This window comes from Oryzias latipes, chromosome 9, assembly GCF_002234675.1.
Source record: "Oryzias latipes chromosome 9, ASM223467v1".
Lineage (NCBI taxonomy): Eukaryota > Metazoa > Chordata > Actinopteri > Beloniformes > Adrianichthyidae > Oryzias > Oryzias latipes.
Window position 1 is genome coordinate 30,281,843 of NC_019867.2, and position 19,756 is coordinate 30,301,598.

The following is a 19,756-nucleotide window of genomic DNA, read 5'->3' on the forward strand; positions in this document are numbered from 1 at the left end:
AGGAAATATATACAAACTAACTGTAAACGATACCCCCCACCACCACGCACACACACTCACACAAACACTGCTAATGTACACATTAAGCCTTTAGATACCCTAACAGCACAATACATTTTAACTTTAATTTTTTAAATTCTTTCTAGTATTTTTTTTAATCTTGTTATTTTTTAGATTTGCATATTTCACAGAAATCTCTAAATGACAATGTGTCCAAAAAGTGAGGATGTTTTGTTGGCTTCATGTAGAGAAGAGCTTTCTGTGGTTTTGTTTGCATAATACCAAAAAAGTTGTCATTCATAACTTTAATTTTCACCAGAAAATGTTCTTAAAATCAATTTTGTTTGTTCTCTACCGGCTCCCGTGTGGCGTTGGGGGGTTCCGGCTGCCGCTGCTGCTGCGGCGGGGGTCTTGGTGTTGGGGTGGCTGGGCGCTCTCCCTCCTTCTTTTCACATTCCTCCATCCATTTTAGAAGAACATAAACACTCACCTGAGCACAGGTGTTAGCTCACCTTTGCACTAACAGTTTGCATGATTGAATGAATGAAATATTTCACACTAGTTGGTTTAAAGGCATAAGTATGCGTGTGTGAACACTATCTGTTTTGTGTACATGTCGACAGGTGGACATTTCTGCAGCTAGCAGGTGTGTTGATAACATTTGAGTGTGTGTGGACAGGCCCCGCCCTTTTTGTACTACATTTGAACCTTACCATAATGATAAACAACCAGTAAACTTGTTGCTTTATGCTGCTTCATGGTCTTATCCCCCCCCCCTCCTATTATCACCCTCCTACCCCCCCCCCCCCCCCTGACATCCCTCCCTCTTCTTCCCTCCTTTCCTTTTCCGTCCGGTCCAACACCACAGATTTTCAAACATGATTGAAATTAATCAAGTTTGGTCTCAATTACAAAAGGGGTTTATTCAGACATACCTCTGGTTTGTATGAAGATTAATAACCCCTCTTGTTAAAGTAAAATATGTCCAACACAAGAGGCACTCAGCTAAAACAAAGAGAAAACAATAGAAGAGAAGAGAGAGAAAAAAGAAAAGAAAAAAAAAAATCAATTGTCACACAAACAAAAACAAATCAATTGTCACACGGGTGATTCTCAATCAGCTCAATGAACACTGTGCAAAGGTGACAAAAACAATTAAAGATAAAAAAAGTTTTGATCTAAGAAAACAGTTGATCAGGTTAAAATATTTTAAAAAAAGGCATAAAACATGTTTAAAAGTCCCAGCTTAGAAAAAGTCTGCCCAGTCCAAAGTCGCCCCTCAAAGGTCCACCGTTGGAACCGGTCCTGGAGGAGGAAACCCACCGTTGGAACCGGTCCTGGAGGAGGAAACCCACCGTTGGAACCGGTCCTGGAGGAGGAAACCCACCGTTTCTTCAATCATGTCTAGGTGTGTCTCCAAGTCCGCCATCACACAGAGAAAACCAAACACAAAAAGGCACAGCACACACCAAAAAGGAAAAATAAAAAAGAGGATCAGCACCAGAGGCGGTTCTGCACGGAATTACTCCCCAGGCAAGACCCTCCCCAGGTGCCCAACCACCCACCCCATTAGAGTCACAACTGAAGAAAAAAACAGCTCATGGTTGCCGTTTTCATTACTATGATTGGCACATTTTTTGTTATGAATGTTTAAATAAAGTTTTGTAACCATAGAGTTTTAGTAAATGGTAAAAATTCATCTTTAAAACTACGTACAGATTTATGAAAATTCCACTGACTAGAACCCAACATGATGGAAAGACATAAAAAATAAACTTACAATACATGCAGGCTCAAAATTAACCTACTTTAACTCCAGTTAACTAGTTAAAGAATATTTAAAAAATGTTTAAAAGTTATTTGCCCCATTTGCATGTTAGGGCAGCATGCTGTGTGACCATCACAGCTCATTCAACATTTATGAACTAATCATACAGTAAAACATTCGTGTTACAACAGACAAACCAGTGCAAAGGGGCACCACTTATGTTGTATGTCGCATGTATGTCGTATGTTATAATGTTACAGGCAAAGGTAGAGCAAAAGTTTTAGAAGAAAATAAAAGCATTCAAAAATGAACAATGATCAGTTGCAACATTTAGGTCTACTTGAGTTTCATTGACGTTGTTGTGGCAGGTCGCCCTGGAAAACGTGCATCCCTAGCAATGAGGACAATCCTTTCCTTTTCTCGTTTCTCCTCTTTTTCTTTTCTTTTTTACTCAATGGGGCACCAGATGGCTTTGACCTTCCTTTGTCCATCTCTCGGGCGTTTTGGCATTCAGCCATTTACTTCCCCACCAAAGTCGTCGACTAAACCAATTCTCACCCTGGTGACCTCGTCGTCTTTTGTTTCCTATTTTTATTTAGCCATTTCAAACAAAAATGTGGACATTTTAGACACCTGTATTAAAATGTAGGTCATAGAATGTCACGGTATGACCGATTTTTTAAAATATCTTGTGATTTTGTTGCCAGCAGTTTTGAACCTGATTCTCTCAGTTGAAGAATAGGCTATATTTAATCATATAAGTCTTCCTATAGTTCTGCACAATAAAAAAAGCGATGAAACATTTGCACATTGCACAAAAAGAAGAGATTTCTTTATAATGTGTTTTGCTTTTTAATTTGTAATTTCTAGCTGATTTGTATCATCTGCCCTATTTTCTGTTTATTAAATAGGCAACTGAAAGACATCATGAACTGATCTAATAAAGGAGACACTTTGGACACAATAGTGAAAGTTTTCCAACAGGAATTCATGAATAACGCTATTTGTTGTCGGAAAAACAAAACTCTTGAGCAAAAGAAATTTGCAAAGCTTTTATCCCCTCCCCCCCCCAGCTTTTTTGATCATAACATTAAAGTACAAAACATGACATCAAGGAATCAAACAGATCATCAGCCGCAGCAACCAATGCCATCATTCCAAACGTATTCAAGCACAGCAAGTAATGAACGTAGCAGATCAAAAATAGAGCTTGCTGATAAGAAAATAAAGTATTTCAAAATATATAAAAGATAGGTACAAAAATAGATACAATGTTTTCTTAGAGCAGGGGTTTACCTATCGAACGAAAAAGCACAAATTGTTCCAGTGTTGTTTTTTTTCTGCATTTATGTATGTAAAATTTAGATTGGAAAAGAAACAAATTAATACTATTTTTCTACTTTTTTTATCATCAGAATTGAAATATGTGAGGATTTGTTTGAAATTGATAAGAATGTTACAGTTAAATCTGATGTTTACAAAGCGTTCGAATTGGTTCCAAGATTCACGGGAAAACTTATAAAAGTAGAAAAAGGTGAAGACCTGATTAAAGGAAATCAATACAAAAACTACAATTAGATTCTATATTTGAGAATTTGGATATAAACCTATTTGTAGTGTAAAAGCTATGTAGAATTTTTTTATTTATTTTTTAAATTTTGCTATTTATACAAAATGTATCTGGTAGTAACCATGCTTTTTCCCAATTTATATCATTGTTCCAAAAGATTTCTCCTTTCTGTGTAATGTTTATTTTTCACTTAAATTTTTAAGAATATACTTTTTATTGAGAATATCAATACCATTATTTATGAAAGGAGAGTCAATTTTAGAGGCTTCTTGATATTTAAGGTGAGAGGTCATCAGCTGAATTAATTCTGAGTGTTAGAGTTATGTAATTATCATATTATCGCCATAAAATGATTGTCTCAGTTCTATCTTTCAATTGGAAAACAATGACCTTGCACTGCTTGATTGAATGACCCACTCTTATGTTATCAACCCTGGCCACCAATAAAACCAGACTGGATACACTGGGAAGGCAAAACTCCTTCTCGATTCTCCTTCTGCAGAAGTCTAACAAAAGCTTTCATCTCCTGTGTGTTTCTTCTCTTTCTTAAGGATAAAGTCACCGGTCTAACCCTGACAGGGAGAGCTTTCATTACACTGTACACTGATTTGCTTGTTACTGAAAAACACGTTTTATTTAGAAACCTGCCATAATCCAAAAGGGTACCATCCTCATCAAAAAGACCCGAAACATACATTATTTTTTTTTATCTATCCAGTTTTGTTTAAATAAAGATTTATTTTGTATTGTTCTGTCTTCATTGTTCAAAATTATACTTTTGTGTGTTGAAAAATTATGACTATAACATCACTTCCAAGCAAGAAGAGCCTGCTGATAAAAATTCAAGAAATTGATGGGAATCTTTTTGACATTATAATTACATTTTAATAGGAATTTGCACAGCTGTGACGTAAGGTGGCTCCGTTCTGACGTCATCTACATCCCAGGAGGAAAATCCACATTTCTGACAGCTGCCAGCGGGGCCACTTTGAGTTTCTACCTAAATATACATTTTTAAAATTGAACCATACGAATTTATGAATGTAAAAGATAATAACAAAAGATTAAAAACAACAATATTTTATATTTCTTTTAAAACTTTCCAACATAAAATGGTGAGAGTTTAACTTAAAATGTTCTTAAATCAGAGTGAGCTATCCTGTGTTTTCGCTGTTCTCTCATTTTCAGCATTTTATTTTTACTTTGTTTTGTTTTTTTAAGCAGATCAGTATTTTCTGTGTTTGTGTAAAATGTAACATTACAAATAAAGTTTTGTGGAGGAAAAAAAAAACTAAGCAGAGCTCCCAGCATGCACTGCTGCTCAGTCACTGGCCTTACACAACAAAGTAGGGCAGATGCGCCCCGGTTCGGTTCGTGCTGCCGCTCGTGTCCTTCTTGCCCCCCAGGATGAGCGGCATGCGCACCGTGCTCGCGTCCACGGCGTTGGTCGCCGCTCTGGGGCTCGGTTACGGGACGTGGTCGATTATCTCTCCGGGGGAGGAGCGGCGTAAAGAGATGCTGAAGGTGAGCGCGGTTCTCGGCCCCTTTGGTTAGTGATTGACAGGTCTCCTCCTTAAGGCCCGTACACACCGGGACGAATATTCGCCAGGCGTTATTCGCCAGCGTTTTTCGCCACGTCTTTTGTGTTCACACCCAGGCGATTTTCGCTGACGATGAGTGGAGTGAACATGCAATTTCATTCCCTGACATTAGATGGCGCTTAATGTAAAACAGAAATACTCCTGTACACAAGGTGGCGCTGCGCAACTTTACGCTTCTTAAAGTCGCTTTTCACTCAGAAGAAGAGAGCAAGTATTTACACGCTTGTCAGAATCAAACAAAGAAAACATGAATATTTCAAGCACCAGTAGCTCCAACTGGTGCTTGGTTCGGGGATATTTTAGGATGTCCGTCATTATTGCTTCGCGGCTGTGTAGACGCTACTTGGCGTCTATCTTCTTCGCTGGTATGTGTGCTCAGCAAGGCAGTTTTGTGTTTGAGCGCCCCCAAGTTGTGTTTTACTGTAACTTCAGAAGCTCCAGACACGTGAGCAAAAGCGCCATTCTCATTGGTCGAGTAGATTTCGATGCGACGCGTCGAAAAAAAAAAACGAACCCGGGGCGTTTTTTTTTTTTGACGCTTTAACGCCTGGCGTTTTTTCGCGTCGGTGTGCACACTCTCGTTGGTGCCCTTTGTTCAACTACCCCTGGCTGCAGCCTGCAGAATGGGTCATCATAGTGGAATGCTTTGATTGCAGAGGAATGTGAACACGCTGTGGAATGTTAGCCCCGCCCATGCTGAGCCCGTCTTCTTCTTTGGTGGTTTTACAAGTTTCCATGTGCAATATTGCCACCTACGGGTTTTTAAGGAGTTTTTCCTTACTGTGAAGGGGGGGGGTCTAAGGGCAGGGATATCAGTTTAGCTTAGTCTTTTTTGTTAAAGTTTAGTATTATCCTAATGCATTCTTTGTATTCATGATCCCTTTTTCATTGTATGTGCTAAAATAAAATAAAAATATTTAATTGAATTAGGGAATTTCTACCATGATTCCTGCCTTCTTATGCCTTTTACAAGTTTCCATGTGCATGCATTAGGGAATTAATAAATTCTGTCTGGCCTCACAGACTCAAAAAATAACTCATTGGATGAACTCAATTTAATTGTTTTGTCAGGATTTACATCCAATAAATATGAGTAACCCCACCTCAAAGTAAATTCTTCCATGTAATGAAATATAATCGAGTTAGTCGAACTAAATTTTATCAAGAAAGGCAAAGGAAAAAAAAATAAGCAACAACGGTCTAATGCTAGATTCGAACTCAGAACCTCTGAGTTGTTAACCCGCTATCTAAGCCACTGAGCTATCACTCCGGTGATCACGCACGTGATCATGATCGTCTTTCCTCTTATTGGGAGAAGCCGAGTTGAAGCGATTTCATGCCACAGTTTCGTTTTTTACGTGGAAAAAGCGAACTAAAGTTTTCACTTTTGAAAAGTCGAAGGATTTGAAGGACTAATAGTCATACCAGGCATTACATTAGATGAAGGAGTTGAACATTTTAAAAGTTCAATGGTTAAAATAGGTGAAAAATTGTAGCCGTGAGACGGCAAAAAGAATAAAGAGAAACAGGAAAACAGCATTCAACAGCATGCCCCTTACTTGAACTCAATTATTTTGGATTACTGGAGTTATAGGGGAAACTATTTATACATTTTGTGTTAGGTCAATTAAATGTAGATACAATCTTTTAAAATAAATATTTTTAAATAAAACATACAGAATTTTATTGTGTTACATGAAAGAGGGGCTTGAATCATTTTTTTGAGTGATACATAAAAAAAATTGCACCATTCAAATTTTCCTCCTTCTGTTCTCTTTCTTCCTCATACAATTCACAATGACACAAAATGTGCTCCACTGATTCTTCCCCTTTCCTGCAATCACAACTGCTGTGACAAAGGTGAATCAAATGCACGGGCTCAGCGTGGGCGGGGTTAACATTCCACAGCGTGTTCACATTCCTCTGCAATCAAAGCATTCCACTATGATGACCCATTCTGCAGGCTGCAGCCAGGGCTTACTCCCTTTGTTTAGTCACGAGGCGTTAAACGTCGGCGAAAATCGCCGGCGAAATTCGTCCCGGTGTGAACAGGCCTTTAGGCTGTGGGTTATTTCAGGCAGCTACAGTCGCGCGCGTGCCAGTGTGTCCGCATTTCTTTGAAGTTTCTTTCTAACTTTTATCTGTCCGTAAAGTCTTGTTCCGGTGTCTTCCTGCTCCCTCCAGAACCTGCCGGAGTCCAACCCTCAGAGGATGGAGGAGACAAGGCTGCGGAACGCCATGGTGATGCAGGTTCTGAAGGAGGCTGCCGAGACCGACCACAATCTCGCCCGGAGCTCCGGACCCGGGAAGTAGACGGAGCCGCTTGATTGCAAACTGGCTCGTGCGCTCCGCCGCGTGCTCATATGCGACGAGCGCGCGTTTTCGTGCGTGGCTGTGTTTCTCTGAAGTAAATTAAACGTGTTTGCCTTCTTACCCCCGCCGGGATCTCCCTGTCATTCTTCATCATGTGGTCAGTAGCGATGCAGGTGGATGGAACTGCGCATGCTCAGATCCTGCTGCCTGGTGAGCAGGAAGTCCTACCTTGTTTTAGTCACTCTCTGACAAACCAAAACAATCAGGGGTTCAAACGAACACACAGGCAGGAGGAGCCCAGCCTCTGAAGCAACAGAAGAGCCACCACTTGACAGAGTAAGAAGGTTTATTCAAGGAAACCAGAGCTGAACAGACGCCTGACAGGATGTTGAAGCGTCACATGACTCATGGCGGACGGCCCACTAGCCTACTGATTGATATCATCGAGGGTGTAGGTGTAGGTGAGGACTCCTCCCTTCTTCAGGTAGCAGTCGTGCGTGTGGGTGCCCAGCTTCATCTGTCTCTGGCAGACTCCCACCAGGTCGTGGAAGAGCAGGTCCTGGTCATAAACCTCCAGTTTCAGCTCGTCGCCTTCTTTGGCTTTGAAGTGCTGAAACTCCTCCTCCCACCAGGGGTCGGGGTCGTTCTTGCGGACCGCGGTTTTACCCAAATACGTGGAGCCGCTGTAGACTTGGACGTAGCCGTCTGAGGTTCCCAGGAGGTCTGAAGGGAGGTCGCTGGCTCGCAGGTTATAGAGCCTCAACTGGGCCTCCGCCACGGTCAGGCCCAGGGCGAGGAGGAGAAGAGCTGGAAGGGAGGTCATGGTTCTCCGGAGGCTTTGAACAAAAGACAGTAATGTGTCAAGGCTGAGGGGAAAGGATCAGAACAGAATTCATTCAGATGAATGAATTTATTGTCATTGCCATATCAGCCTGTGTGATACGCGCAGAAGACAGCGGAAACTGCATTAAACGGTTACCGTATTTTCTGCACTTGAAAGATAATTTAGAAGCCGTAATCCTTGTGTATGGATTAATTCTGGTTATACCACGGTCTGGGTGAATACTCGATTCTGATTGGCTCCTGGGTGTGCATTAAGAACTCATAATTAACACCTAAAAAAGAAGTTCTGGTCAAATAGCTTCTTTAAAACAAACTTTATCTTCATAATCTGGACTAAAACGAGCGGTAAGACGTGAACCTTCTCGAGGTCGGTGCTGGGTAAGCGGCGAAGCACCACATAACACATAGTTTGCTTTTTGTGCAAAAAAACATTCTGAACCGAACAAATAACAACAATAAAGTACTAAAAACTGACTTAATGTTCATTTGTATGGTGACCATGGTATTTAAGGGTTGATGGTTGTGTATTATCAGCATTAACGCACGCTGTTCCTGTCGGACGGCTGCTTCCGTGAAGCGTGTTAATTCTGATAATGCACACTTCAAAGGACATTTTCCCGCTTATACCATGGTCACTTACAAAACAAATAAATATTCAATCAGTCTTTAGTACCTATTTAACCCTTGTGCTATCCTGTGGGGTCAAGATGACCATTGACGTGTTCTCCCTACCATGACAAAGGTCGAAAGGTTTCATGTCATCCATGGACACCAGTGAAGATCACAAATCATTAAAGAAAAAAGGTTCAGCGCACTGTCTAGTGGGTCTAGATGACCCAACTCCCAACATTAACGTGTCTAGGATAGCACAAGGGTTAAAAAATAGACTATATGTTGCACGGTGCGCTGCCTCTTAGCCGGCTCAGGCGGCACCGACTTCGACTTTAGCAGCAAAGGAAAGTAATGTCTATGTTGGTCGTCACGATGGGTTGAATAAAGCGTCAGTTAAGAGAGAAAGTTCACCTTTTACCGCTTGTTTTTGTCCAAATGAGGAAACTAAAGGTTGTTATAAGCATTGTGCTATCCTAGGCACTTTGACATAGAGAGTTGGGTCATCTAGACCCACTAGACAGTGCTCTGAACCTTTTTTCTTCAATGATTTGTGATCTTCACTGGTGTCCATGGATTACATGAAATCTTTCCACCTGTATCCACCTTTGTCATGGTAGGGAGAACAAATAAAAGTAAGGGTGGGTCATCTAAGATAACACAAGGGTTAAAGAAGCCGGCGCAGTGATACGGAACATATAAGATATGTTACCGGAACTTTTTTTTTAGGGGTGCGGTTATCCTGTGGTGTATCACTTTTAAATGCACACCCAGCAGCCAATCGGAGCTGAGACTATTAACCTATTGACCATTAACGCATACTTAATTTTCCTGATGCAGATACAGTTTTTAGAGGAACGTGGTGCTGTGTCACGATGTTCGGTTGGGTGTTGTTGTGGACATGCTAACGTGTAACAGTTTTTTTTTTTCGTGTTGCTAACAAGGCTAGGAGTTATTGTAAATATTCTAACGCAACTAATGTGTAGCTTGTTACAAAGAAGCTCTGGAGTTTCTGTGAACGCAGTCAATAAAGTTTGACTTACTTATCTCTGACTCTTTTGTTTTGCTTCATAGTGGAGCCGGTTATAAAATAATCCTTCATTTTGTGGTCCAAGCTCCAAATTTGGCATGGATGTGCCTTAAGATCCCTTCTTTCAGAAAAGCACATACACCAAGAGAAAATCCAAGATTTTAAAATGTATATAATAAATCTGTAGGTACCCCTCAAGTTCAAAGACTACATTTTGTGCTCAAACAGCCCATATTGTTGAGACGGACAAATAAAAGTTGAAAGAGGGGATCCTAAGGTACATCCTTGCCAGATTTGGTGCTTGGACCACAAAATGCACAATTTGTCTAAAGTATCAAGCTAACCGGCATTGGCTATGATGCACCTTATAGTTCGGTGCGCCGCCTATATGACATAAGATCAAAAATAGATCATTCACTGACAGGGCACCCTGTAGTGTGGAAAAACCAGTAAATACAGTAAACCATCTTATGGCAGCTTGACATATCAAACACGACCCTCTATGCTTTTGAATAATCGGATGGAGCCTCTTAAATTAATCAATGGGATGGAGCTTTTTTCTATCAGATGGCCACCTTCCATGTAGATGCGGGTCATTTGAAGGTTAATTGAAGTCATGTGGACTTTAATGAAACAAAACTGTTGTGGTGAAATGGAAATGATGCATTTTTGTTTTGCTATTGGTTCATTGCAAGATTGATCCCTAATGTGGCACATCGCAACTTTCCTACATCATGCAGCCCTAAACCCAATAATATTTTTTCTTTTAAAACATTTATCTCCTTGGAACAATTAAGTCCCATTGAATCGTTGCTATGGAGTCTGACTCTTCTCCATCTGTTGGGAACAAAACTTCCCTCCTGCTTCTCTACCAGCCTGCAAAACCTGTAGCATTGACCAAACCATTACAGCCTCCCAGATCCTGAAGCTTCTGGAGCTCACCTGTAAACGGGACAACTGGACCCGTGGAGCTGCTCCTGGATGCCCCACACAAGTTTAAAGTGCTAAAACAGACCCAGTGTTTGCTTGAAAAGTGGAGTCGCTTTAATAGAGAGCAGTGGGGTCCTGTGAAGTTCTAGGTCTGCAGGAACTCTGTGGTTCTCTCACAAACTTTGGGCTCTGATGGTTTGACCCCCTCACTGCTCGTCTTTCAAGAATTTGGATTTTCCATGGAACTGAAGCGTGAAAGGAAAGCCCCTGTCCAGAGTCTTCATATCTGCACACGGAAAGGCATTATTCTGAGCGTGTCTGCTAAGCTGGGGGTCCTACCTGTGGTTGGTCTCCAGGCTGTCCTGTGTCAGGTGGGTTTCGGGTACAGGCGCTCCTCATATCAGCTGCCTGAGGTCCTGGAGCCCTCCCACCGCGGGCACAAGCTGCTCCGCTCTCACTGTTGCATAACTCCACATGAGCAGGTTTTTGTTGTTGTTACAAATCAGAAGATCTTAGTCTTTCTGAGAATGTGCAACCCCCTCCCTTACCCCCTGTCCTCGTGCCCAACCCCGGTCTAAAAACTGAAAATGTTCATTTCTCAGTTCGGTACCGGCTCAGGATCATAAGCCTGATGATGTCATTGTTGGAAATTAGCTGCTCAGAAACCCTAGCAGGCAAGAGTTTGAAATGGTCGAGTGTTTCCAAACGACCGACTTGTAGTGCATGATGGGTAATTTTACCTGCAAACCACCTGTTGGGCCTTCTGAGCCAATTCTGCAGTGAATGTTGGGTTCGTTGTCCTTGTTTCCACTGACATAAATGATCTTTGCAGGATTATGAAGGGGGATCAATACCCCTCATTCTATTTACAAATTTATATTTGAACCCAGAAGAAACAAATATTGCAGTTCCATAAATGACCACCAGAGGCAGGTTTTAGAAGGGGCCGTGTTGACGTCAACAACTCTTTATGCTTATCGATTCATTTTCCAATGATTTAAACTCGGGGGAGGGGGTTAAATCAGCTGTTTTGGTTTGTTTTGACCTTAAATGTATAACTTGATATGATTTGTTAGTGAGTGGACCCAACAAACATTCCTTTTACTTGGTTCCTCCCATTTTCTCGTTTGGGACGGAGTAAAACCCGGTTAATGTGGCTGCCTCTTGGGTTCAGGACCTCAAAGGGTCGAAGTGATGCTGCCATTTGCTAAAAGATGATGGTTGTTCATTCTGAGCAGGACTACTGATCGTTTCCTGCTTTCTTTAAAGACCAAGAACCTCTAGTTCTGCTCCTCAAGGAAGAGAACTGGATGGACGGATATGTTGATTAACAAGGACATACAGATAGGTTTTATTTAGTAATGAACAAAAAAAAGATTGAATGATTGATAAACGGATGGAATAATAGATAATGGAGAAACCCTGTCCCCTCTTCCCCTCCCTGATGATGAGAGCTCTCTGTTTACACTTCATCTGCTCCTGATTAACAACAATAGGAATGAAGAAATACTTAATCATGCAGTGTTAAGCTTAAATTTCTTAATACGCGTCTTCCATCATCAGAAAAATGCTGCAAGAACACGTTAGAAACAACAAAAACACAGTTTTCCTCGGAGTGGGTCGTTTGGTTCAGTTCTCAACTCTCTCAACCCAAACAGCATGGAGTTCTCCTTCTGCAGGTTCTGCTCTCTGAGCTCAGGCCTGATTATCTGCTGGCCAGGTCCTGACCTTTGTGAGGGGGTGTGTGAGCGCACAGCCCGGCCCAGCCAATGGTTTTTGCCCCCAACTGCTGATTCCCACAGTGAGAATGAACACAGATGGTGATACCTGCCTACCCCCCACCCCCCAACAGACCCACACACACACGGGGGCAGGACAGGCTGCAGGACGTAGGCTGACGGCAGCAGCAGGTTGGTTTAACGACGTTCAGGATCTGGGAAACACCAACAAAAAACAGCAGGAGGGTGTGTGTGTGTGTGTGTGTGTATCGTGTGTGTGTGTGTGTGTGCGCACAGAGAGGTGAAACGGAGAGGTGGCAGTGGTCTGACCATCAGGTGTTGCTCCGCAGGATGTCTGGGAGTTAAAAAAAGCAAACATCTAATCACATGCACATACACACACACTATGTGGTACCTGTCCGTGCACGTGTTTCAGGTGCAGTGTCTGTTGTGGTGCCACGTAAATCCCACGCACACACCTGCTTTAAGCAGATCTCAGATCTAAACGGTTTCTTTACAGGTGCACGGGGGGGGGGGGGGGGGGGGGGGTCATTTATGTCAAAGTCCATGCTTTGGAAAAATCCACCTCCATAGAGAACAGCAATAATGCAGTGAGTGCTTCAGGTTATCAAAGTGACACGATGCAGAAAAAGAAGAGAGGCCATCTGTCCTGCTGCAGGTGTTGTTCCCCTCATCTGGGAACTTCATGAAACGCTCAGTCTGGATTTGGAAACCATCCGGTGTAACGGGAGTGAACTCCACAGTCCGGGCTTTTCCTTTTGGATCTGAGTGACAAAACGGCTCAGACTACGGTAACTACAGAAATGTTTGCCGTCTTAGTCAAAGTAATGACTTAATAAGCAGAATTGTAACGATAAAAAACGGTTTTAAAAAATATATATATTTAATAAAGCTATATGTTTTGATTTGATCTTAACTGGAAATCAACAAATGACAACTATGATGGATTTAGCATTATTTAGAGTTCGTGCAGTCTGGTCAGCTTTTTATCTCTAAAATCTAAAGTAACAAGTAACACGGCAACAAACAGTGGGAAACATTTTTTTTTACCATGCAGGACATTTTATATCAGAGAACTGAACTGTTCCTGGTTTTACAAAATAATGATTTGATATTCTGCATTTATGGGAAAGATCCTGGTTTGTGTAAATGATTAATCTTTCTCCCAGAGCCAGAACAGAATGGAATTGAACCAGCACCTGCATTCTCCATGCTGTTTGTCCTCCAGACCAGCAGGGGGCGATCGAGCACCGTGAGCCTGCAGATCGGCTGTCCTGAAAACAGTGCGGTTTCCCGAGCTGTCAGCGTCGGACTTCATTTCGGTTCTGTTCGGCTGTGCTCGGGGTTTAGCAGTCTGAAGGGCTCCGGGTTCGGTGCAGCAGAGAGACTGTGGCCGCTGGGAGGCGCTCGGGGATTTGGGATGGGCGACGGGACGCTGGAGTTCTTCAGGAGCGCGGGCGCGCTCACCGGCAAGGACGCGTGCGCAGTCAGCTGGGCGCACGCGGTCAACAGTAGGCGGGAGCTTGCGCGTGCTCTTACAGGTGGGCTACTGACGTTATGAACACTCCAGTTGGGAGTTCTTTGAACAGCTGACGGCATAAAAAATAAATGTATTTTGGCGCGGGTGACGTCAGTTTACCAATATCGGGATCGATCGTTGGGTTTGTTGTGACGTCACACAGTCTGGGTAAATCGAGGAGCACAGTTCTACCATCTTCCTGTTGCTGGAGCCTATCTCAGCTACTGTTGGGTGACACAGGTGTCCATTCTGTTGTAGGAGCGCACGCACACTCGCATGCACACGCACATGCACAGATAGGGGCAATTTTGGAATCACCAGTTCACCTATGAAGCATGTTTTTGGACTGCAAACCCACACATGCCCACACAGAGAGGGGATGTACACTCCACACGGGTCCACGCTGGGATTTGAACCAGGGCCGTTTTGGTGGAGTGAAAACACATCAGATTGACATTTTAAGCCCCCGGTTTTAAAGGAAAAAGTAAGCAGCATTTATGTTAAAATGACGGTGAAAAGGTTTGAGGTTCTGCTTCACAATCAGACATTAGGCTGTCGTCACTAAAGCAAACGTAAACTGTTTTAGAAATAGTGTTTCAAAATAATCTTCTTAATCTTCCAGTTAGACTTTCATATTTTCTTGTTAAATAAAAAAAAAACTGCCAGAAGAAAAAAAATGACCAGAGATTTGACACATCATAGGTTTATTTGAATATGGTTATAAAATATGGAATTAGGTTTAAATGCAAACATAAACAATAATATAATACAGAAGCTCAAAATATTACAGCTCATAACTGCAAATCGAGTATTTGAAAACCTGCTGCATTTTGAATAAGCTCGTGTAAAAAGCTGTTGTTCTGATTATTTGACGTATATGTCATATACAAAAACAGCATAAATGTCACAAGCAGACCAAGCCGCTCTACACGCATGACGCAGTTTCTGAGGCTCTGAAATATAAACAAAGTTTGAAAAGCATTAAAGACATTCCTTTATAAGAATGATTTTTAGCACTATTTGTCATTCTTATTTGTATCTTTTTAATGCTGCTTTATAATGTATCGCTTTGAGTTTTCATTTTAAAATGTAAAGCGCATATCTTTCTAAATAAAATGTATAATTATTAATTTCTAAACTGCATGTTGAAATGTTTACATTCTGCTTCAAAATATCTCATCTTTCTTTCTAAAAGCCATGTTTTTGCGCATCGCTGCCATCTTGTGGTGAAATCCAAAATAGCTTTTTGCGATTCATGGTTCTGGGGGACTTTATTATAACGCAGCTACAGGCTGTATTTGGGCTTCAGGCCACACTTTGGACGCGCCTTCATTATGTGTGCTATATGACGGACCGTCACGGCACCGCAAATTTGGACGGTAAATAATAATTTACCTTTCATTGAAAGCATGACTTTTGCTCATCAGGTCCTTTATTCTGAGGGGGTCAGGGCCTCTGCTTATGTGTTGGTGGGTGTGTCTCTTAGATCACAGTCACATGCTTGAAGCTGATGTCATCCTGAGAGGTCGTGACCCCAAGGAGCCCGTCATGGCCCACCCCCCAGACACGGACAGCGACATTACACTGAGTGAGTGGCTCCACGGTGTGAGGGAGCACCGTAAGGGGATAAAGCTGGACTTTAAGAGGTGAACCCCACCCCAAACCCCCCCACCACACACACACAACCACACAGACCTCCTAACGGTGCACTCACCTGGCTCTCCATGCAGTCTGGAGGCCGTGGCTCCGTCCTTGGTCCTGCTGGAGCCGGTGCTTTCCGAGAAGAAGTTTCCTGTGTGGATCAATGCTGACATCCTGACTGGTCCTGGGGGGCGGGCCACCCCCCTAAAGGCAGAGTCCTTCCTGTCGGCTACTGCTGATCTCCCCCCCCACGCTGTGCTGTCTCTGGGGTGGACCACAGGATGGACCGCAGGGGCAGAAAATCCAGGTGAGCCCACCTGAGGCTGTCTGAGCCGTTGAAAGGAGGCGGGGTTAAGCAGAGCGTCACGCCTGAACCAGTGTTGGAGGATTTACAATCATCGACCACTTTATTAGGTATGCCTGTTCAACTGCTGGTAAATCCAAATTTCTAATCAGCCAATCACATGGCAGCAACTCAATGCATTTATGTAGACATGGTCCAGGTGATCTGCTGCAGTTTAAACCAGCATCAGAATGAGGAAGAAAGGTGACTGAAGTGACTTTGAATGGTTGTTGGTGCCAGACAAGCTGGTCTGAGGAATTCAGAAACTGCTGATCTACTGGGATTTTCACCCACAACCATCTCTAGAGTTTACAAAGAATGATCTTTAAAGTAGAAAATATCCAGAGAGCAGCAGTTCTGTGGACGGAAATGTCTTGTTGACGCCAGAGGTAAGACTGGCTCCAGCTGATAGAAAGACAACAGGAACTCAAAGAACCACTGGTTCCAACCGAGGTCTGCAGAAGAGCATCTCTGAAAGAACAACACGTCCAACCTGGAGGCAAATGGACTACAGCAGCAGAAGATCACACCGGGTACCACTGCTGTCAGCTAAGAACAGGAACCTGAGGCTACAATTCACACAGACTCACCAAAACTGGACCATAGAAGATGGAAAAAGGTTGTCTGGTCTGATGAGTCTCCATCTCTGCTGCCACATTCAGATGGTAGGGTCAGAATTTGGCCTCAACAACCTGAAAGCATGGATCCATCCTGCCTGGTGGCAACGGTTCATGCTGGTGGTGGTGGTGTCATGGTGTGGGGGATCTTGACACACTTTGGACCTCTTAGTACCAGTTGAGCACGGTTCCAACACCACAGCCTACCTGATTATTGCTGCTGACCATGTCCATCTCTTTCTGACTGCAGTGTAGCATCTTCTGATGCTACTTCCAGCAGGATAAGGCTCCATGTCATCAAGCTGGAATCATCTCAGACATGTTTCTAGAACATGACAATGAGTTTTCTGGACTCAAACGGCCTCCCCAGTCACCAGAACCCAATAGAGAACCTTTGGGATGTGGTGGAACGGGGGATCAGCATCATGGATGTGCAGAGGACAAATCTGCAGCAACTGTGATGCTGTCATGTCAAGATGGACCAAAGTCTCTGAGGAATGTTTCCAGAACCTTGTTGAATCGATGCCACCAAGGACTAAGGTGGTTCTGAAGGCTAAGGGGGTCCAACCCGGTACCAGCAAGGTATATGTTATAAAGTGGCCGGTGATGTGTATATGTGAGCGTTCCTTGATGTGAAGGTGTGTGTGCATGAGTGAGGGAGGGTGCACCTACATGTAGCAGATGAATGTGTGTGATGGTGGGAATGTGTGTGTCAGCAGCAGTGTGCACGTGTGTGTAAGTGTGTTCCATGGGCGGCGCTGAAGTTCACTGCGATTTCCCCAGAGTGTGTTTTTCTGTTGCCGTCCTGTTCCGCACCAGTTCCTGTAAAAGTGTTTCTGAAATCTGTCATGAACTCCTGTTTCTGCGCGGCGGTGCTGCAGCTGCACCTTCATCCTCCTCCTCCTCCTCCTCCGTGTTCCAGGTTACAGCTGGGACATGGTGCAGGAGATGGAGCAGATCTGCAGGGACCTTCCTCACGCCGTCACGTTCCCCGTGCGAGCTGCCCTGCTGGCACAGTCCCTCCCCCAGCTGTGCTGGCTGCTGCAGCGGTCAGACAGGTGACCCCGCCCCCACGAGCATTTGTTAGCTTAAGCCCAGGTGATGCTCACAGCTGTTCACCTGCGTTTCCTCTCAGGTTTTCCCTCACGGTCTGGACCTCCACTGAGGATCAGTTCTCCCTTCAGGACCTGCGGAGCTACAGGAGTCGCCTGGATGTCGGCAAGATCTACTTCGACCTGCTGGACTCTGTGAGAGCGGAGCTCAGAGGCACGTCGGCAGAGTCTGAGTGAAGCTCCCTGATGCCCCCCAGGACGCAGGGGGAGGGACCAAAGAGATGATGCAATGATTCACTTTTTTCACTGTTTTGTTTGGAAATAAGATTTGTGTTTTACAGAACAAACTAAAAATTCAGAAAAAACATTTTTTGAGCAAATAATAGTTTTATACTGAGCCTGGTGTAAAGCAATACGATAAATAAAAAAATCCTTTTTAAACTGAGCTCAATATGTGTTTGTCACTTTCAACACACACCTAATGGATGCAGTGAGGATGCGGCGATTCCCTCTCCATCCAGCTCGGCTCATCCGTACCACAGACAGTTCGGTTTTAAACCGGGATCTGTGGCATCCCCGGTATGTAAACAGTTTGTAGCCTTCAGAGTATTCCTTTATTGTTGGGAGGTCTTGGACTATTTTCAACTTTGCACATGGATAGGAGGTCATCCAGATTAAAGACGTTTTTCATCCAGACATCTGTTTACCTCAGTCTTTATTTTAAGCCAAAAGGAGGCGGAGCTTTGCTCTTTTCTAATCAGCCTGGTATAGTCAGCAGATCAACAAGAACCAAACCTAAAATCATTTCACACAGAAAACCCTTTAAGTCCTGGAAAACCCTTGATTTGATCCGGAAAAAGGAAGTGAACCCAATTTGGAGTCTGAGATCTTCTGGTCAGAAAAAAAGCTGGAGCAGCATCCGGCAGGAGCGGAATGAAGTCGGCCCTTGCTTTGAGCATTAAATAAAACAATTCCTACGTCAAAGATGCTCTGATGGGAGGAGGCGTGGGGTTTCTTAGTGTCGGAGATCAAAGAAGCCACTTTACATTAACAAATTACAGGACGCAGAAGCTAAATCTGACTGACCTTTAGACCTTTTTGCTGTAAAACAGATGAAATCATAGAAGATTGTCTGAGAAAAACAGGTTAGTCCTTAAATTCTTCTGTTCTGCAGGAGGGCTGAGCAGAGATGGAAACGCGTCTACTAGAGCGGGTCTTCAGTGTGTAGGATAACACTTTCCAGCACTAGATGGCGTTGTGCGTTTTCTTGATGGAGCTGTAGCTGAGTTTGCACTTCAATCCCAATATAGATCCAATAGAACACTGCGCTTTAAGGTTGCTTTACCTGTCTGAGCTCCAGGTGAGAACAAATGGACTCTGTAAACTTATTTAAATTACATTTCATTGAACTGTTTCTAGAACATCTGCTGCATGTCATTGCAGAGGCGACATTCCTGCTGAAGCCTCCTCCAGAGCTGATGGGTTCTGTTTGTTCGTGATGTTCTATCTGCAGTCCGTTCCATTGCTTTGAGGGTTTATTTCTTCTTACAAAAACAACGAGAAAACAGGATGCTTTGTATGAGTTAATGAAGGAAAACGGCAGCATTGCGGTAAAAAAGAAATAAGCATCTCAAGCTCTGCTCTCCCCAGTCCCGAGTGTAGGTGAGCGGCCGTTGATCTTCCTTTTTTGAGGCGCCACTACAATGTTAAAAAAAGGCGAAACATGCAAAACTGCAAAAAAGGACGTTTCTCATGCTCAGAAATGCAACCAAGCATCCCAAATAGCCATTAGAGTAATGGTGGCCTTTCAAATGAAAATAATTGGAAACAGTAGCTGTGTTTCTAAGGACAAAAGTGATCGGAATGAACGCCTGATCAGAATAAAAATGCCTCACGTAAACACGCCGTTTGGAATACGCTGCCCCCATATGACTCATTCGGATCAACATTTCTTTCCAATCAAGATAGGTGGGAGTGGCTCAGGTGGTTGAGCAGGTTCTCCAAATCGAAGGGTCGGTGGTTTGATCCCCGCTCCCCCCAGTCAACCATCTTTGTGTCCTTGGCCAAGACACTTCACCCTCCCTGCCTCCAGTGTGGCTCCACTGGTGTGTGAATGTGTATGAATGTGCCGGTGATGGTCAGAGGGGCCAAAGGCGTGGCCTGGAAGCCACGGCTCTGTCC

General features: G+C 43.4%; 3 protein-coding genes across 5 annotated transcripts; 2 read left to right on the forward strand and 1 right to left on the reverse strand.

Moving 5' to 3' along the window:
- Positions 1–4,647: 4,647 nt before the first annotated feature.
- On the forward strand, positions 4,648–7,378 carry LOC101173948 (ubiquinol-cytochrome-c reductase complex assembly factor 3). Its single transcript, XM_004072815.4, has 2 exons — positions 4,648–4,862; positions 7,124–7,378. The coding sequence occupies exons 1-2, from the start codon at positions 4,746–4,748 to the stop codon at positions 7,250–7,252; spliced, it is 246 nt and encodes an 81-aa protein (XP_004072863.1). The 5' UTR covers positions 4,648–4,745; the 3' UTR covers positions 7,253–7,378.
- A 202-nt stretch (positions 7,379–7,580) lies between these two features.
- Positions 7,581–11,135, reverse strand: LOC101174198. Of its 2 annotated transcripts, none has more exons than XM_004072816.4 (2): positions 11,004–11,135; positions 7,581–8,088 (listed from the first exon to the last, which is right to left on the reverse strand). In XM_004072816.4, exon 2 carries the CDS (start codon positions 8,073–8,075, stop codon positions 7,680–7,682), a length of 396 nt encoding a protein of 131 aa, XP_004072864.1. In that variant the 5' UTR covers positions 8,076–8,088; positions 11,004–11,135; the 3' UTR covers positions 7,581–7,679. The 2 variants fall into 2 exon arrangements, with proteins under 2 accessions (XP_004072864.1, XP_004072865.1); XM_004072817.2 differs by having other exon boundaries at positions 10,677–11,028.
- Positions 11,136–13,598: 2,463 nt separating this feature from the next.
- On the forward strand, positions 13,599–18,020 carry LOC101167215 (protein FAM151B-like). Of its 2 annotated transcripts, none has more exons than XM_004072952.4 (5): positions 13,599–13,944; positions 15,409–15,568; positions 15,653–15,870; positions 17,446–17,581; positions 17,659–18,020. In XM_004072952.4, the coding sequence occupies exons 1-5, from the start codon at positions 13,614–13,616 to the stop codon at positions 17,810–17,812; spliced, it is 999 nt and encodes a 332-aa protein (XP_004073000.1). In that variant the 5' UTR covers positions 13,599–13,613; the 3' UTR covers positions 17,813–18,020. The 2 variants fall into 2 exon arrangements, with proteins under 2 accessions (XP_004073000.1, XP_020561965.1); XM_020706306.2 differs by lacking the exon at positions 13,599–13,944 and adding an exon at positions 15,040–15,301.
- Positions 18,021–19,756: the final 1,736 nt, after the last annotated feature.

Excerpts from the sequence above, each read along its gene's own strand:
- LOC101173948 (XM_004072815.4), top strand. The coding sequence starts at position 4,746 with ATGAGCGGCATGCGCACCGTGCTCGCGTCCACGGCGTTGGTCGCCGCT. Across the intron at positions 4,863-7,123 it reads GGCGTAAAGAGATGCTGAAG|AACCTGCCGGAGTCCAACCC; the intron begins GTGAGCGCGGTT and ends TGCTCCCTCCAG.
- LOC101174198 (XM_004072816.4), bottom strand. The coding sequence starts at position 8,075 with ATGACCTCCCTTCCAGCTCTTCTCCTCCTCGCCCTGGGCCTGACCGTG.
- LOC101167215 (XM_004072952.4), top strand. The coding sequence starts at position 13,614 with ATGCTGTTTGTCCTCCAGACCAGCAGGGGGCGATCGAGCACCGTGAGC. Across the intron at positions 15,569-15,652 it reads ATAAAGCTGGACTTTAAGAG|TCTGGAGGCCGTGGCTCCGT; the intron begins GTGAACCCCACC and ends CTCTCCATGCAG. Across the intron at positions 17,582-17,658 it reads CTGCTGCAGCGGTCAGACAG|GTTTTCCCTCACGGTCTGGA; the intron begins GTGACCCCGCCC and ends GTTTCCTCTCAG.